Here is a 20,148-nt window from a genome sequence, read left to right on the forward strand (position 1 = left end):
CTTGATGTATGAGCTCTATGCTCTGGCTCTGTGATGGGGAAGTGTTTGATTGTACCTGCTGTTGCCCGCTTTTAAGCTGATGAGCCCCCTCTGTTCATGGAACCTATCTGGACATAGACCTATGCATCTGCAGCTCCTTTCAGGTAATGCAGGTGTGTCTTTGGGAGTGTGAGAGATGCAAACTTACCTTTGCTGTCCTGTCTAATCCTCTCCTCCTTCACATGGTCTCCGTCAGGATGTTTGTCTCCATTTATCTTGATGTATGAGCTCTATGCTCTGGCTCTGTGATGGGGAAGTGTTTGATTGTACCTGCTGTTGCCCGCTTTTAAGCTGATGAGCCCCCTCTGTTCATGGAACCTATCTGGACATAGACCTATGCATCTGCAGCTCCTTTCAGGTAATGCAGGTGTGTCTTTGGGAGTGTGAGAGATGCAAACTTACCTTTGCTGTCCTGTCTAATCCTCTCCTCCTTCACAGGGTCTCCGTCAGGATGTTTGTCTCCATTTATCTTGATGTATGAGCTCTATGCTCTGGCTCTGTGATGGGGAAGTGTTTGATTGTACCTGCTGTTGCCCGCTTTTAAGCTGATGAGCCCCCTCTGTTCATGGAACCTATCTGGACATAGACCTATGCATCTGCAGCTCCTTTCAGGTAATGCAGGTGTGTCTTTGGGAGTGTGAGAGATGCAAACTTACCTTTGCTGTCCTGTCTAATCCTCTCCTCCTTCACAGGGTCTCCGTCAGGATGTTTGTCTCCATTTATCTTGATGTATGAGCTCTATGCTCTGGCTCTGTGATGGGGAAGTGTTTGATTGTACCTGCTGTTGCCCGCTTTTAAGCTGATGAGCCCCCTCTGTTCATGGAACCTATCTGGACATAGACCTATGCATCTGCAGCTCCTTTCAGGTAATGCAGGTGTGTCTTTGGGAGTGTGAGAGATGCAAACTTACCTTTGCTGTCCTGTCTAATCCTCTCCTCCTTCACAGGGTCTCCGTCAGGATGTTTGTCTCCATTTATCTTGATGTATGAGCTTTTATCTATGCTCTGGCTCTGTGATGGGGAAGTGATTATTGGCTGCTTTTAAGCTGATGAGCCCCCTCTGTTCATGGAACCTATCTGGACATAGACCTATGCATCTGCAGCTCCTTTCAGGTAATGCAGGTGTGTCTTTGGGAGTGTGAGAGATGCAAACTTACCTTTGCTGTCCTGTCTAATCCTCTCCTCCTTCACAGGGTCTCCGTCAGGAAGTTTGTCTCCATTTATCTTGATGTATGAGCTCTATGCTCTGGCTCTGTGAAGGGGAAGTGTTTGATTGTACCTGCTGTTGCCCGCTTTTAAGCTGATGAGCCCCCTCTGTTCATGGAACCTATCTGGACATAGACCTATGCATCTGCAGCTCCTTTCAGGTAATGCAGGTGTGTCTTTGGGAGTGTGGGTGTAGATTTATGAAGCGGTGATAAGGGAGAAGAAGTGATACAGTGCCTGGTAATTTTTCACCCTCCAATCAGCTTCTATTTAAACCCAGCCTGTAACTTAACAGTCAGGAGCTGATTGGCCGGTGATAAAGTACCAGGCACTTTATCGCTTCTACTTCCTTATCACTGCTTCATAAATCTACCCCTGATAGACCTGCGAACTTACCTTTGCTGTCCTGTCTAATCCTCTCCTCCTTCACAGGGTCTCCGTCAGGATGTTTGTCTCCATTTACAATATCTTGGGGTACGATTTCATATGAGCATTTTGATGTTATGTTCATCAACAAAGTTATAAAATTTGATTTTTTTTGCATCAATATCATGTTAATAAATTTGTAAATCAAAAGAAATGTCTGAAAGAGTGTATTTATGCATAACTTTTAATGCAACATATACAAAAAGTGTTAAAATATTACTTTTCGTTTCATAACATTTTTTGATAAACATTCAAATATCGTTGTATCAGTTGTTGTTTCATTCTTCAAATATAGATGCTCGGCTAACCAATCGGTGTTTCTTATGGTTGTTTTTAGATGTGTTTGTTTTTTGATACATTATCCAGTTTTCAGTTTTTAATTAACTATTTCAAATTTTAACCTCGATGTTACCTGCAATAATGGAAAAATAGAACTATTTTAATACAATCATAAACAAATGGTTACATATATGCAATATTTGTATTTTACATAATGGCAACCTGTTAATATTATGAAATGTTAAATGTATGGGCACTTGTCCTCAGACAATAATAAACCACCAACTGTTGGTGTAGGTTGTTCACAGCCCCCAAACCTTTCGTGCCCCCACACCACAAATGGCAGTAGTTAGGATCTTTTAAATATCGAAAAGGGGGTACGTCCGAACATTATACCACACCCTGAAATGGCCATTTCACAAATACGCAATGAAAATATTGACAAATATTGTACTTGAAATAGAGAACATATTTGGATCGTTCACAAAAGGGGTACTAAAGGCCCATACCCACTAGAAGATTTTTATTTAAATAGACTTTGCCAAATTCTTGGATAGATATATCTTTCCCCAAAGTAGTGCGTACACACTGAACTATTTTCCCCAATGAGTAAAAGATTTTCAGGAGGAGAAACAATTTGCTGAAAATCCTTCTATAGAAAAGGCTATTTGCATAAAAGGTGGGATTTTTATATATATATATATATATATATATATATATATATATATATATATTGCTGGCGCAGGCCAGTAATGTATACGTTTTCGCCGACACTGTCCACCAACGTTTTTTAAATTATGCGGTAACGTATACATTGCTGGCCTGCGCCAGCAATAAATACATTTAAATATATATATTTGTGGCCAGTGAGCATTTAAATAAATATACATTGGTGGCGGTGGGCCTTTGTATTGTGGTCAAGGGGGACTTTTGGACTATGGCGTGTTGGAATTACTAGCAAGGAACCCAATTTTAGAGTAAAAATTTTAGTCCATTGAAGGTGGTAGTGGAGACCTTAGTACTGCGGGTCAGTGGGAGTTGTGTGGGACAGGGGGTGAGGTATTGAGTAGTAATGAACCGGTGGTTGGGTGGGGGTTGAGGGAGGATTGATTAATAAGGTATGGGAGGAGGGTCTGATTAAGAATTCAGCTTACTGTAGGTGGAATACATGCAGTATTTTTAATAACAGAATATCAAATGTCATGCTTGCGCACACAAGACAATAGGATGCTCGAGGGTCATCATCCAATTAACTGTAGGATGACGATCAGTAAGGAAGCATATGTTAACATGCTGAATTTATTAAAATTAATACTTACTTTTCAAATTTCCTCCAGAGTATGTGTAAACATGTTGAGTGTAACCTCTGAATCTTCATGAACTATTGAATCAACTGTAATAACTTCAACATTAACTTTTCCTTGAACGATGGTTTCATAAACCATTGCACTTGAAACGGTGTGCATTATTTTGAACCACTTTGTAGTTAAACCTGTAAATTATGGAGAAAATTGTCATGCAAACTACAATACAAGAGGGAGATCATTAATATCATTTTTTTTGGGGGTTACCTTAAAAAAATCTGTGTCGAATCATCGTCATCCTGTTGATTTTCGTCAGGGATGTTTGGGCCAATGTTTGCCTGAATTTCCACAGTCTTGCCTGGTAAACCAGATGTGGTATTAGGTAGATGTTCTGTCATTCTGTCAATTCCACTAAAACCCTGGTAAGCTTGAGATGGAGAAAACGATGTGGACGGATAATTTTGAAGAGTGTTTTTTTTCACACATTCTGTTCTTTGTGGTTTTAAGGTATTGCTGTACAATGATGTAATTAGCTTGATGTTGTCTGTCAACAGTTTTAGATTATTTGAAATCAGCATTGAATTTGAGGATGTTTGTCTATTGATTTCTCTCATATCGTTAACTCCTTGCGAGAGGCATGAAGTATTATCTACTAGTTTGGACAATGCACATGCCATTAGATTTAAAACATGTCGATTTTCTTTCCTGTCATTAATTCGGATGAGTTCACTATCTTTTAATGTAACTATCAAATCATGAACTGTGTTTGTGATGAGATCTCTGAGTGTCGTCTCAATTGAATTCATCCTTGAATCCATGACCTTACAGTACTCATCCTGCCTGTCTGTAAGTTTAGAAATGAGAGAGGCCATGTTCTCAATGTCTTGATCAACAATGGTACGATTGTTATGCTGCTGGTCTTCTCTGCCTGAAGACAATTTGGAATAAAAATCTATTTAATGTACTGTTTGATTTAATTCCATTCTATTACATCATTAATTAATTAAGCTTACTTACTTGTAGGTGTTGACACAGCTGGTTGGACATTTGCATTATTGTCATCCTCAGAGTCCGGAATACAAATATCAGGTCCAACATCTAATTCACAGGTTACTATCATTGTCCCCGGTGGTGTGTCTACAATTTGTAACAGTATGAAATAAGTGTCATGGTAGAAATGACAGACAACAAAAGTGTTCCAATAAAAATGAAAGATATCAATAATTTACCTTTATCAAGATTCATGTGAGATCTTGAACTAGCAGGATTGGTTGGTGGCAACATTGACTCATTTGCACTTCTTGACTGGTTTACATTCAAGATTGGACTACTCTCGAAACCAAGAAAAGTTGATTCTGTCCGATCCGAATCCTCAAATAAGTTGGGCAAAGTTGATGTTTGTTGTGTTTCCACCTCAGTTGTGTGTAGCTGTCCCTTCTTTTGTAGATTAGTTCCTGCTCTGGAAGTGTGTCCAGTTGTATGTACATCTCTTGTTTTTTTCACTAATAAAACGTATTAAAAAAAAAAATTATATACCGGTAGTTATTCATTATAAAATATAGTTCATTGCAATACCATCATATGATCAAAATAAGAAAAACCAGTGTTAAAAATTGTTGTTCAAGCTAATAAAACACACTAGTATTTTGGACAACAGCACACACTATCAAGATGGCATCCTGTATTGAAACAGTGCAATGACCACAGGCAAACTGATACTTGTGTAGAAGGTGGACCATACAGTGTGATATCATTGTCCATCACCTAACCCCACGAACCACCCACCACCCCCACAGTTATTGATTTGCCTGCCTGGTATGTGTCAGCACTACAGTGTTCCACCCTTCAATGATCATTTAACTGCTTTCTGGAATTGGAATTTTTTGGCATGCAGAAGGCCATCTTGGCCCATTTTGAGATATCAATTAGGCAGTAACATATGATAATTTGTAGTGCATTTCTCAAAAAAAACTACAAAGACTCTCCAACGTGAGGGACCATGAACCACAAAGAGGGACAACTGAGTAGAGGCCATGTTTACAGAGAATGTCTGAGTCTAGCCTTCCTAAATTCAAACTACTATTTTTTTAAGAGATATATGACACACAAACCATATCCTACTACAGTGTGCATCAGAAACTCGATAGTAGTGTAATACCAATTACAAAGATAGGAGCATAATTTACTTACCCATTCGCATCCTTCTTCTTTCAGATTCATGAGTACCTAAAACTTTCTGACATCTTGCCTCAGTTTCTACAGACATTGTTTTTTGGCCTTGTCTTCTGGAGTCAATGAACCCGGATACACCTTCAATCATAATAGGATTGAGTCTTCTTTTAATCAATTCTTCCCAAGAAAGCCAGCGTATCTTTAGTTCTGGTCCTCCCCCAGTACTTAATTCGTGTCTCCTCTGTTCAGCCATTTTTTTTTTTTGTTTGCCTTCTGCAATCGCTGTATCTTTTCAGACATATCTTAGCACTTCTTCTGTGTCCGGAAACTGAAGTAACTTTATCTGCTATTACATTCCATAATCTACGTTTTTCTTTAGCAGAAGTTGTGTTTCTTCTTGGCCCAAACAGTATGTCGTACTTTGCATCAACACCTTCAACCAAGACATAATTCTCAGTCTCACTAAATCGAATACCTCTAGTGTTCTTTTTATTATTCTCTGGACCTGACAAATCTTCATCCAAATCATCGTGATTGGGATCTGGAGAAGGATTTCCATCTGGAGGAGTACCATCTCCTTCCTGACTCATAGGAATTACCAATTGAGATTGGCTTTGCTGTTGTCCATTTTGTTTGCGTTTTCCAAAACTTCGCTTATTCAAATGTCTTCTTTTGGCTCTTCTGCTTTCAAAATTTTGGATGAGCATTTTTCTTTTCTGGGGAAAAAAGAATTTGATTTTTTGAAATGTAGACAAAAATGTAATATCTGGTCCCACTGCTAAACATATCTTAATGGTACCCGATCAAACTCAACCATTGCAATTGTTAAACCTTCATAAAGATGGTTCAATCCCAATTTACAAAATAGCCCTTACATTAGCAAAATGTAGTGTCATGCGATGCAACACTTCTATGCTAACTTTGACAGTAGATACCAGCGGGAAATGGTCCTTGAGACTCGATGTTTTCGATTCACCACACCCTAATGTTTAAATCATAGGTACATTGCAAGCCGATTGTTAACGCCATGCGATGATCAACACACCAGCATACCTCCTCCCAACCTTGGCCACAATATCCACGTGTACGTGTAGTCCTTTCTATCTAGCGGACAAAGCACAGCGAGTCCCCGAGCACGAAGCGTGGCGTGCGCAACAGGCCATCGAGGAAACGTTGAATACCAGTAAAGTTATAAGTGTCCCCTGAATAGGCTCACTACCCTACCCCCACTTTGGATTGGTGTAGATCATGGAATGGCATTAGCAAACGAATGTCAATTGTCATAGTAAATAACCATCACGGTTGGAGTACTATTCGAAATTTGGGTGTGTGGGACATGCAAAATATTGCTCAAAGGTAAATTTTTTATCTTAGACCAATTTACATTGGTTCCACAGTAACAATCTGGACTTACGTTAAAAATCTAACTAATTATAATGACCCGATGTCATAGAATTATAGTTGTTGGTACCAGTGTATTGAAAGATGCTCTCAAAAAGAATCTACACTCCTCACATTATGGACAACAAAACCCTCCAATACCAATGATCCAGGAATATATTGTCATTGGAACTGTTTGTTAAGAGCATGGGTCCTCAAACTGCGGCCCTCCTGATGTGGTGAAACTACAAATCCCAGGATGCCTTGCAACAGTTTTCCTATAAGGGAGTGTTAAAACTGTGGCAAGGCATGCTGGGAATTGTAGTCTCACAACATCTGGAGGGCCGCAGTTTGAGGACCCATGGTTAAGAGTATTTAAAATGCATCACTATTACCTATCTAGTTGTGGGGATTACAATTTTGCTTATGCATAACCAACTACCATTACATTATAAAGCACACTGTGTAAATAGCACGCAACAATAATATATGACACACTCAAAAAATATTTACATGACTCGATACTCTTCGCTGAATTTCTGGAGCAGGCTGCCATTCTTCCTCTTCACTGACCAAAGAAACATCAGAAGGTGATAAACTAGACATTTGTGCTTGTTCAATTTCTGAAGTCTATTGAAAATAAAAATAAAAATTGAATAATAAACCATTTATAGTAAAAAAAATAAAAAAAATAAAAAATAAATAAAAAAATACCTGTGTGGATGGATGAAGTCTTCTCCTACTTTTCTGATGTTTATGATTTTTGATTGCAAACAAATCCTCACCACTTGATGGACCTGATGAATGGTCATCATTTGGTGACTGTGTCCAATTCCCAAGAAACATTTCTCTGAAATGCGAAGACAATAATTAGGTTGATAATATATTGATGATTTACTTGTAATTGTTGTTGAATCAAAAGCAATAGATGGACACCTCTTGTTCACATCATCACTGACACCTCTATTAATAAGAAAAGGGTGCAAATGCAGCCAGCCACTCATGGGCAGGCCAGCCATCATTGGTGATTAGAAAACATTGATGGCAGGGAAACCTAAGTTGCTGAATCCAGAGCAGCACTGGGACACCGTTTGCTTAGTGCAAGGCTAACATTGGACACACCCTTGTCATTGTTCATGGGCTACTTACAACATGATTGTGGCAAGCACCAAGCAAGGGCCACTAATAGCACCTTGATAAGCAGCAGAGCAAGCACATGTAATCGATGGCCACCTCTTGCTAACAGCATTACAAACAGCGTGCACGACCATGAAATACATGTGACTGATTTCAGCAAGTATTTAAAAAACCCAACACACTTCAGTACAGTGCTGCGCCACTATTATTAAAAACAGGTTGGCAATGCAGGCAGTAAATTAGATGGAATTACAGCACAATACCATGAATTAATGCTTGCCCACCATCCACTTACTGAAAAGTACAGCAAAAAAAAATGACAAACCACGCTTCTGGAACATGTCAACAGCATGTGAGCAATTGGAAAATTAACCAGAATACCATATTAAACGATCTGCTTCAAAAGCCACAAATTTAAAACAGCGCACAAACAAAAAAACAAACAAACAACATAGTGAACGTGTTCTTACCACTCCAACACAGCTACGGGACCACACGCTGTGATCGATCGAAAGGATTGGAGTCAGCAGTCCGTGTACGAAGTACTCCTCCCTCTTCGGAAAATGGCGTCTAATCACGAGGAGCGAAAACTTATATAGACTTCGTAGAGCGGAAATGCGGAAAGTGCAACTCCCTCTTTTCACCTCATATGTCACATTTCGCGGGTGAATATCTTTTCACTTTGCAAGTCTGAATACACGAAAACTTTGCGTAAGTGATATCACTTCGCATTGCGAATTCCCCGAAAAATAAAACACTTCGCATTTTTTACAGTTATCGGATATCTCTGAATACCCCCCCCAGCCTGTAACATGACAGGTAGGAGCTGCTTATTTTATCACTCTCCATTTTATCACTTTTTGAAGCTTGATACATCTGGCCCCTAAGCTGTTTGGAGATCAAGCATTATTGCTAAAAAAAAGAAGTGGCATCTGCAACTCATTTCATAACTGTATTGCAAACACTGTTAAAAAACATTACCTAGTAACATATAATTCATCTGTGCAATCACATTTCATAATATTTTGAGTCCTAAGATACTGTATTTTTAAATGCTAATTTCTTAATTTAAATTTATTTCTATATTAAGATATTTGTTTTTTTGATCCATATACACAGTGCTTTTTTGTACTGCATATTGCACAATTGTATTAAGTTTAGTTAAAGCTCTTACAAGTTCTTCTTTAGTACTATAATTATTATTATCCCATTTTTATATGAGTACAATGGAGTACAGCCAGCGTCATCCTCCCTGCCCGGCGCCCTGCTCCCGCTGTCACCCCACCACAACAGCTTCAAGTGCCTCCTGCCCGGCACTCTATGCAGCCTCCCCCTGCTCGGCTCTCTATAGCCGGCTTCCCCCGCCCGCTGTCATCCCCCGCACAGCTCCGGAGCTGGGCTGCACATAAGATTTAGCAAATCTTATGTGCAGCCCGTCCGACCTCCTGACACCGATCCGATGCGCACGGGACCGCGCATCGGATTGGAGGGGGTGTCTGCAAGTGCGATATGGGCCCATTTCACGGCCCGATTCATCCGAATCGGGTGAAATCGTGCCCAAATCGCATAGTGTATGGGGGCCGTTAGTGTTCTGTCACAGTATAAAGCTGTATTAAGACTGCCAGGCACAGGCAGGGGCTAACTACCTGTAATGGTACCCCCTGTGATCCAGGAACTACTGTTATAATGAGGATACTGTCATTGGGTCACCAGCAACTAGGTCGACAAGCATTAGGTAGACACCATTAGGTCAACATGCAAGAAGGTTGACATGACTTAAGGTCGACATGCAGGAAGGTCGACATGGATTAGGTCGACAATGTCATTAGATTAACAGGGTCATTAGGTCGACATGGGAAAGGTAGACAGTGTCTTTAAGTCAACATGGGGTTTTTTTATTGTTTTTGGAGCCAACATGTACCTACAGGTGTTATTTCATGCCCTACCATCCACTAGGGTGTGGTGGGAGAATAAAATAGTGTGCCGAGCATATTGAGGCACCGTGCCCAAAGCATGGTGAGCGCGGTGCTACGTTTTAGTGTTTATGTGGACTGTGTCGTGTTCGGGTAAAAAAAAAGTGAAAAAAAATAAACAATGTCAACATTTCTAATGTCGACCTAATGACCCTGTCGACCTAACCCATGTCGACCTTAAGTCATGTCAACCTTACTGCATGTCGACCTCGTGGTGTCTACCTACTTGCTGGTGATCTAATGACCCATACCCACTGTGATGACAGAACAATAGCCAAACAGGCGAGGTCGGGACTAGAGAGAATAGAAGGATCAAGGTCATGCAGGTGATTTTCTGGAACAGTAACCACAGGCAAATGGCTTCCCACAGTCATTGCTCTTTACGAATATTTTGCTCAAGGGGTAATAACATGTGCTTTATATAGGAGGAATACATATGGAGGCACTAGTGACGCACAGACTCTCATTATCATATTACAATTACAAAAACTCTTAGTGCAATATTTGTAGCATTACATTATGATGGAATCACATGTGCTAGGACTAGGGCCACGCACTGGGGACACAGGTTAGGTAAGTTAGATACTGTTACTGAAAGTTTTCATTTGATTGATTCATCATTTGCACACTGAAAACATAGTATTCATCTAGCTTTAGACATTTTACATTTCTTCAAAACAAGAGACAAATTGTAATAATAATCTTAAATGCACCCCCACGCCAACCCCAAGTATAAACGTGTACCCGAAGCGTGGCGAGCGCAGCGAGCCCCCGAGGGGCGGCGGTACGTGTCCTACGACCTTTTCATACCCCCACTATCCACGTCGGCGTGAAGTTGATTTTATAAAGTGTGGCGAACGCAGCGAGCCACCGAGCCCGAAGCGTGGCGAGCGCAGCGAGCCCCGCAAGGGTATGCGCAGAACTTCACAGGTATACGCTTCCGCTCGCCACGCTTAGGGTGCTTATACAATTTAACATCGTATATGGGGCAAAATCACATCACATGCCATCGGGTGTATGGCATGCGATCAAAAATCGGGCGACTAATTATCGTGGGCGTCGTGCTAGTACACAAGTACCAAAATTGTATATTTGTTATGCATACAAAGTTTGATATCTGTTAAAAATGATCATCTGCATGAATCCATTATCTTATTATATGCCCGAGATAACAATGCATGTGGTGTAATTATATTACTAATAACCATTTCAGCAATCATAAGGTTTATTATGCCAAATATGCCTATTTTAGGCATATTCGTATGCAAATACGACTGCCTGTACGTATTTTTGGCATTTACTGTGCTAAAAATAAATTAATTCGTATTCATATTCATGGCACATTCGAATTCGTATTTACAATGCCATTGAATGAACACGACTAGGAATCACCATTCATTAGAATGGTGATTCCTAATTTACTATGCGGCCGTATGTAAAATACTGGGACTTGTGGTTCTCCAAGACCCTGCATGTGGTGCAGGCTTGCTGGGACTCATAGTTCCAAAGCAAGAGACAATAGTTTTGTCTATTTTTTACACAAACATCAGTCTGGTGCCTAACACCCAGGGGTACTGGGGACAGCCCCAAGCTTCAGCCTGGGCAGGTAAATTCTGGAGGGGGAACCCCTTCATTGGATCACTGCACAGGCTGACCGGTCAGGGAGTAAATGCTTTGGCCAGGGAGACTTGTATATAATGTCTCCCCCGAGCTGCCTGGTTGGGCCTGGTGTTGGTTTTCAAAATGTAGGGGACCCATATTCGTTTTGTCCCCCATATTTTGGTAACCAGGACTAGCCCTTGAGCCTTGTGTTGGTTTGAAAAAATCCGGGAAATGTCTACTTGATTTGCTCCATGATTTTTTAAAACCAGGGGTGACATTCTATAGAATGAGAGTTGTGTTTTTTGGCGAATTTTACTCCAAAAAACGGCTAATTCGCATTTTTCCTTGAAATTGCATATTTAATCTGATGCAAAAAGGTCCCTAAATCGCATATTTTGTGCGATAAGTCATGCGTACTGAAAGTGCGGTAAAAATTTGCACTTTTATCGCATCCAGATTTTTTCCAATAGAAAAGTATACAATTCGCTTATTTAATGGAATGGGATTTCGCAAATCGCACTTTTAAGGTGTCTAATAATCGCCATTTTTTTAGACCAGGTTCTGTTGGGCGATTTGGCCCAGAACTCAATTTGGTCAAGTGCACACATGGTTAATGTCATCACAGGTGTCCTTAATTTCACTCACAAACACCCCTACATATACCCCCACATCATTAAGGGTTTGAGACATGGAGATTGTGCAGAGTGGATTTGAGTTGCTCATTTTGGATTTGGCCCATTTGGAGGAGCTGGGCAGGAGGGAGGAAGCTGCGCACCAGAACCAGGTACCACCCCAAATAGTGCGTACCCCACGTATGTATCGTGCTAGGCTGTACCTGGACTCCCTCTTGGATCAACAGGTTGTGGGGATGTTTAGGCTAAACCGCAATAACTTGTTGAACTTATATGAGCAGGTGAGAGATGATTTGGACCATTTTGGGGGGGCAACTATGCAGTGTCTGGGCTGCAGAAATTAATGTGTACCCTCTACTATTTGGCCACTGGCTCCACTCAGTCCGTGACCTCATGGTCCTTGAGGGTATCACAAGCCACTTTCTCAAAGCATTTTACTCACTTTAAAGAAGTTGTGGCGGACATACATCAGATTCCCCAGTTCAGAGTCAGAGTGGCAGGACCACAAGGTTGCTTTCTATAGACTCTCAGCATTCCCTCACGTGCTGGGAGCTATAGACTGCACACACATTGGGATTAGGGCACCGCACGTGCAGGGCCACGTCTATGTCAATAGGCGTGGGCGGCACTCCCTGAACGTGCAGGTTGTATGTGATGCTCATCTCAAAATCCTAAGTGTAGTTGCAGGCTTCCCTGGGAACTGCCATGATGCCTATATTCTGAGACACTCCGGCCTCTGGAACCGATTTACCTAACAACAAATGCCAGAGGGCTGGCTACTTGGTAAGTACATTTTTACATATTACCCTCTCTATTCGTCTTTGTACCTGCTGAAATGTGTGTGTGTGTGTTTCAATTTTCAACAGCCTACTACTCTTGTCCAAGTAAATACTATTTGCCCACTGCACATACCTTACCATATAAGGCACTAAGGGGCAGATGTATTAAGCCTGGAGAAGAGATAAACTGTAGATAAAGTGGAGATAACTTGGAAGAGTTAACGCACCAGCCAATCAGCTGTGTTTGAAATATGACAGTTGGGATCTGATTGGCTGGTGTGTTATCTCCTTCCACTTTATCTCCAGTTTATCTCTTCACCAGGCTTAATACATCTGCCCCTCTCTTCCTTTCTTTGGTTTAGGTGACTCAGGATATGGGTGTCTTTCCTGGCTCATGACACCTTTGTGCACCCCCGATGGCCCTGCACAGCACCGGTATAATGAAGCCCATATTGCAACCCGCAATGTGGTGGAGCGTACGTTTGGAGTGTTGAAAAGTAGATTCCGGTGTTTGGACCGGTCATCTGGTTTGCTGCTTTACCACCCTGCAAAAGTAGTGATGATCGCCCGGGCTTGCTGCATGTTACACAACATAGCCCTATACTAACCAGCCTATGTGAAGGAGGATCATGCAGCAGTCATGCAGGAAGCCCAACCTACCACACCTCGGGTAGTGAGGGGTACGCAGAGGGGGAATCTGGTGTGTACAGACATCATCAGGCACTACTTTTCTGGTAAGCACATGTGCTCTCTATTCCTACATGTACCTTTGCTGGAAGTGAACTCACCTACATTACATTTATCACTAACATCTTTTTGCCCCCACATTTAGCCCAATAGACACAGTCCAAGGGTACAGTTGGTGGTGCAGACCTATCCCTTGCTGTAAAAAACCTTGTAAGTATATTAACAACATGTATGTGATTTTTGTGCAATCAACTATGGCTCACCTGTTGTTGTGGAACTACATGGGCCAGCATGCCCTGACACACTGTAAGCATGACAGCTCAAAACATGACTGCCACAGCTTGCTGAAATATGTAGTTCCACAACCTCGGACGGGCCAGATTTGAGACAACAGCATCTTCCACCAATACCTTGCCCATATATCATTACATTATGGAACAGATCACACAACAAATGTTTGAAGAATAACACACAGACAAAATGGTATGCGTTGTGACATTTTTACTACAGTATATTATGTCATACATAACCTGCATTTGTCAGTCACAAACAATAGAAATGTGGGTACTTGTTTCCTATCTGGGCGCCCACTAAGTAAATTGAGCACCATGCTATTCTCCGTAGTGAAATCTGATCGCATCGCATCGTACACATACACGATATTGAACGATGCGATGCGATGCGATGCGATCCGATTCGATTTCCCATAGGAAACAATGTTAAATGGCTCAATTTAGCCAAATTATCATAGTAACAATAGTAAATGGGCCAAAAACACCCCTGAACATTGAAATGTCCCCCCAAAAGTAGTTGACGCCACCCCACCATCAACGTGAACCCGAAGCGTGGCGAGCGCAGCGAGCCCGCGAGGGTCGGCGGTATGCGTCCTCCGACCTTTTCATGCCCTACTATCCACTAGGGCGTGGAGTGAGAATAGAATAGTGTGGCGAGCGCAGCGAGCCACCGAGCCCGAAGCGTGGCGAGCGCAGCGAGCCCCGCGAGGGGACGCGGATACCTTCACAGGTAAACGCGTCCCTTTGCGGGCTTCCCAGGTGTCCGCGTCGCCATGGACACCTGGGAAGCCCGCGAGGGGACGCGTATAACTGTGAAGGTATCCGCGTCCCCTCGCGGGGCTCGCTGCGCTCGCCACGCTTCGGGCTCGGTGGCTCGCTGCGCTCGCCACACTATTCTATTCTCACTCCACGCCCTAGTGGATAGTAGGGCATGAAAAGGTCGGAGGACGCGTACCGCCGCCCCTCGCGGGCTCGCTGCGCTCGCCACGCTTCGGGTTCACGTTGATGGCGGGGTGGCGTCAACTACTTTTGGGGGGACATTTCAATGTTCAGGGGTGTTTTTGGCCCATTTACTATTGTTCCTATGATAATTTGGCTAAATTGAGCCATTTAACATTGTTTCCTATGGGAAATCGGATCGCATCGCATCGCATCGTTCAATATCGTGTATGTGTACGATGCGATGCGATCCGATTTCAGTACGGTGCCGTACGTAGAAAACCTGGGCGCCCAGATAGGAAACAAGTACCGAAATGTGTATTAATGTAACAAAAATTCAAGCATAGTACATGCATTATCAATTGATTTTATGTTAAATAATTATTTTTTCCCTCCATCAGGCTGCGCACTACCACCTCTTGACCCTGTGCACACGCCACCCCGGGTCCTAATACTCCGACGGGGTGAGGAAGTTGGTGAGCCACTTACTGGTGTGCTAGATAAACTACTAATTGTAGATGTAGTTGCACCTATGACACCTGACACCTCCATTTGATGGATTTGGGCCTGCATAGCGATCAACGCATTGGTTTGCCCAGTACACGATTGACTAATTGAATGAATACTTTGTGCAAGGCTGTCAATATGGATATTCTGCTCCCTTACAGCAGAACTAAGTTCAGCAAGACGGGTGTCTATGCTATTTGCCATACGCACCTGAGTGCCTACACCAACCCGTACACTCCTAGACAATTTTCTCAACTGTAGAAAGGTGTCACGCATGTACCCCTTAATGTTGCCCATTTCCAGACTTTGGGAGGCCATAAATTCTAGTTGTTTGTCCTTGAAATGTACCAAGGAGGTAGCTACTTGGGCAGCAGAAGCAGCTCTAGGGGGAGTATTTCTGGGTGGGGGTGGGTTTGGAGTCATCCCACTTGGTGGAAGATCACTCTGTGATGATGTGTTTATTTCCTCCTCAGCCGCAAACGTGTCCACTGGTTCCAGAATTATCTCTATGTCATCCACCGGCATATCAGAGGATTCTGTGGATTGTTGTCCTAGTTGTACAGTACCTGTGGATACAGAGGAAGAGGTAAGTACAGATGCATATACTGTATTGTCCTTTCTGTCGTCAGTACTGTTTTGGAAAGGGTCTGAGATGGTAGATGCCCATACCTAGGGGTACTATGTACTTACAAATGGACCCCGATCCTGCATGAAACATTAACAATAATCTTTATTGACATGGCTAGGCCACATTACATTCATGTCCGTTGCAATGTAGCAGCTGAAGATGACTGTAATGTGATTTATTATTTGATGTGACATGGGTGTGTGTACTGTATGTGTAATGGCCTATGGTTTGAACATTTACCTGCTTCCACAGATGCGGCACCATCAGAGCTTCTTTTCTTGGATGCTTGATCACTTCGGGACGGACAATCTGTGAAAGGAAAGATCGGCAGACTTTATGTACCGAGCAATGGAGATGCTTTTGTGCAAAATCATCAAATAAATTACAATAAAGGACAAATTTACTTTTGGTTTAGGGCTATATTATTTACTATTCATATTTTTACATTGATGTTTTGCACCTGTAGTCAGCCAAAAAAATTAAAACACTGCTTGACACATTACAACTGTTGGCAAATCTGTGGTATGTAGGCGTGACTGCTAAACCACCAGTACACCAATGTTTTTGGGCCACATACATATGAAGCTGCTAGAAAAAATGTTAGTGTGGAAAAATAGATGTGCAGTTGTGGAACTACAAGGCCCAGCATTCTGATCATTTTTAAAGTAGGTGTAAACTATTGCCATTGACAGACCTTGCTGGGCTATGTAGTTCCACAGCACCACATTAATTAGTATAACAATACAAAATAACATTGCAGTTTAAATACATTGGCATGTATGTTTCATATTGCATGTGGTGACACTTACCAGCTCGGGGTGGGCTTGCCGGCCTATCGGTATCCGCAATGTGCATCCCAGGCAGGACCTCAGGGGGGATAATTCTTTGGAGCTTCACCTCATATGATGTGTAGGATATTGTGGTGGGGCTTCCTCCGCCAGTCTTGGTGGCCTCCTCCATCTCCATGGCCATTTTCTTTTTCAGCTGCCGCTTGATGTCGTTAAACCGCTTTTTAACGTTTTTGATTAGCCTCTTGCGGTGACTGACAGCGTTGACCGCCTGGGTGATGTCCTTCTACATACCACGTTTACGATGTGAGGTGGTCTTGTGCTGGTTTTTCCCCAGTAAGCGGTCATACAGGGGTATGATGGCCAGGACAAGCGCCACATTCTCCTCATAACTGAATCGGACCTTTCTCCCACTTTTGGTGCGGCCAGCTTTACCCTCCTCCTCATCCTCTATATCTTCCACATGCATGTCAAAATCCTCCTCCATGCCAGTGTCTTCCTCCTCCTCCTCCTCCTCCTCCTCCTCACCTCCATCTTCCTCCATCTCGGACATGTGGCCCTCCTGCAGCTGCTGTGGGGTATGGGCAAGGTCCTGGCTACAGGATGGGGATGCCAGCGGATCCTCCACCTCCTCCTGCTGGGCCTGGTCCTCCAGGGCCTGGTCTGGGGCTGCCCTTGCAGTGGCCATGGTGGCTGCAACACTACTGCCACTCCCTGTAATGGAGGTCGACCTCAGAAGTCCTCTGCTGCCTCTCCCACTGGCTCCTCTTGCCTGGCTGCTGCCACTGCTCCCTCTGCCACTGGCCCCTCTTCCTCTGGTCACACTGCCACTGCTCCCTCTGCCACTGGCCCCTCTGCCACTCCTCACTCTGCCACCAACACCTCTTCCTCTTCTCACACTGCCACTGCTCCTCTCCATGCTCCTTACTTCCTATCAAAGAGTGAAATGGCACCAGTGGCCCTTTACATAGGGGTTGTGATGCATAATGGAGGGGACCTAGGTGGGCCAATAGGTTAGGGGGTTATTTGGCATGTGGAGACAGTCTTGTAAATCGCACTCCGGTTGGTCTAAAATTCGCACATGAACGGCGGAAGAAATCACACTTTTTAGTGACATAATTTTGCATCAATTCGCCGCAAATCGCACTACATCGCACTTTTTAGCCACTAATGCGCATACCATTAAATATGCGAATTATGACTAAAAAATGCGATTTCTGAAAGTGCGAAGAGCGGCGATGTGGAGTCCGAAAAATATATGCGCTTTTCTCACAGCCCATAGAATGTCACCCCAGGACTGGCTCTTTGAGCCTGGGGCTGCTTATGGCCATGGGGGGGGGGGGGGGAACCCCACGCCCTCTTTTTTAAATTATTTATTATGCCGACTCTTATTGTGTATATAGCAGCCTTATTTAGCGGCAGGGTATTTGTATTTAGCGGCAGGGTATACGTCGTTAGGTCAACACTATTAAGGTCGACATGCATTGGGTCAACCACTGATGATCGACTGGGCTTAGGTCGACACGTGAAAAAGGTCGACACATGAAAAAGGTCGACATGGCTAAGGTTGACATGGCCAAAAGGTCGACACAGCATAAGGTTGACATTGTGAAGGTCGACAGTCAAAAGGTCGACATGAGTTTTTCCCTTTTTTTTTTTAGCCGACAGGTGATATTTCATGCCCTACCATCCACTGTTGTGGAGGGAGAATAGAATAGTGGAGCCAGAAGCGTCATGCGAGGGGATGTGGTGCACCGATACGGTGTCCATGTCGGCATTCGGGACAAAAAAAGTGAAAACTCGCGTTGACCTCCTATTGTTGACCTAATGCTTGAATCGACCTTTTGACCCTGTCGACCTTAGCCATGTTGACATTTTCATGTGTCGACCTTCAGTGGTTGACCCAATGCATGTCAACTTTAATTTGGTTGACCCAATGACCCATACCCATCCAAAGAGGTGCACCTATCTGGTCTAATGGACTTGCTTCCATTCAGTCTGCTCAACCTACTACCATTCTAGGGGACATTTCATTCAAGTTGGAGTGCTATCAACATCAATAGGTGAGTGCACATTCTTGCCTTAGGAATTATTACCCATATAAAATACTGCTTTTATGCACAGGAGGTCACAATAGGACTCCTTCAAAAAGCTGCAATTTTCCTACCAGAGAAAGGTGCATTATCATTTAATGATTTAATGATGTTTCTTTATTTACATGCTTTTATTGAACTACTGTATCATTAAAATCCACGAAATGTGTTCCACATCCAATAAGTGTTTGTTAACACCTTCCTTCTGTACTGTTTTTATACCTTTCTGCATGCTCACAACACATACTGATGACACCAGGAAGGAGGGCTGCGTGTAAGAGAATGAAACAGCTGTTTAGGACATAGCTGCTTAGTGACATATTGTTTTTATTAGCACCCGACTCAATTAGGGAAGGTGTGATATGTTCTACCTCCATTATATACCAAGTCACTTTTACATGTGGTTCCCTTCTTGTTTATTTTGTGTTATTGATAAATACGATAAAATCTGCTACTGGTTTTTTACGCCTTATCTGTTAACAGATGTTTACGTACTCCGCTCTTTTTGTTCCCAATACTTTTAGGAAGTACCCTGGCAGTACTTAGTATACAGACCAGCGCTCATCTCCCTGGAACTCAGAAGATAAAAGTAAGCATTGTAGCAGATGTTAATTTGTCTCAGCAGACAATTACTTAACCCCATGCTGAGGGGGAAGTGGACTTTGAAGAAGGCTCTGTGTGAGAAGGAGGATGTTATTCAGTTTGTTACTTTGTATGCTCATAAATGCTTACTGTATAAAGAGCTTCTGTTTTTGTTTGTTTAAATTCGAATTCCATTCTTACATTTGAGGGGGGAAAAATTTACTGCATATTTTAAACGCAGTATTACAGTATACCGACATCAGAAAAAAACATTAATGGCAACTAATTTTTAGTACATATCCATAAAACTTTGGCGATTGTTAGACAATAATGGGACAGATGTATTAAGCCTTAACAAGAGATAAATTCAAGTGTGATAAGGAGAGATAAACATCCAGCCAATCAGCTCCTTACTGACTTTTTTCAAACACAGCCTGTAACATGACAGTTAGCAGGTGATTGGCTGGACGTTTATCTCTCCTTATCACACTTGCATTTATCTCTTGTTAAGGCTTAATACATCTGCCCCAATGATCCATATTCAGTTTAAGACATGTTTGCCATTATTTTATTTTTATGCCATGGCTGCAATTACATTTTTTTGTGAATAAGAACAAATTAAGTCTAATGTCATTTGTCTATTCTTGCTAATGTATAGTCATATAACAAAGCACTTATTAACAGCAAACAAAGATACTGTTGC

At 42.5% G+C, this 20,148-nt stretch overlaps 1 protein-coding gene and 1 long non-coding RNA gene across 2 annotated transcripts; one reads left to right on the plus strand and one right to left on the minus strand.

Annotated features, from left to right (window-relative positions):
- Positions 1-1,088: 1,088 nt before the first annotated feature.
- On the plus strand, positions 1,089-4,678 carry LOC146028846 (uncharacterized). Its single transcript, XR_014455276.1, has 3 exons — positions 1,089-1,151; positions 1,232-1,405; positions 4,277-4,678. It is a non-coding gene; the product is annotated as an uncharacterized LOC146028846 (long non-coding RNA).
- A 765-nt stretch (positions 4,679-5,443) lies between these two features.
- Positions 5,444-10,289, minus strand: LOC146075318 (uncharacterized). Its single transcript, XM_083184443.1, has 4 exons — positions 10,171-10,289; positions 7,520-7,655; positions 7,319-7,435; positions 5,444-6,141 (listed from the first exon to the last, which is right to left on the minus strand). The coding sequence occupies exons 1-4, from the start codon at positions 10,287-10,289 to the stop codon at positions 5,671-5,673; spliced, it is 843 nt and encodes a 280-aa protein (XP_083040569.1). The 3' UTR covers positions 5,444-5,670.
- Between the last annotated feature and the right edge of the window lie 9,859 nt (positions 10,290-20,148).

This window comes from Crinia signifera, chromosome 1 (genome assembly GCF_055691185.1).
Source record: "Crinia signifera chromosome 1, ASM5569118v1, whole genome shotgun sequence".
Classification (NCBI taxonomy): domain Eukaryota; kingdom Metazoa; phylum Chordata; class Amphibia; order Anura; family Myobatrachidae; genus Crinia; species Crinia signifera.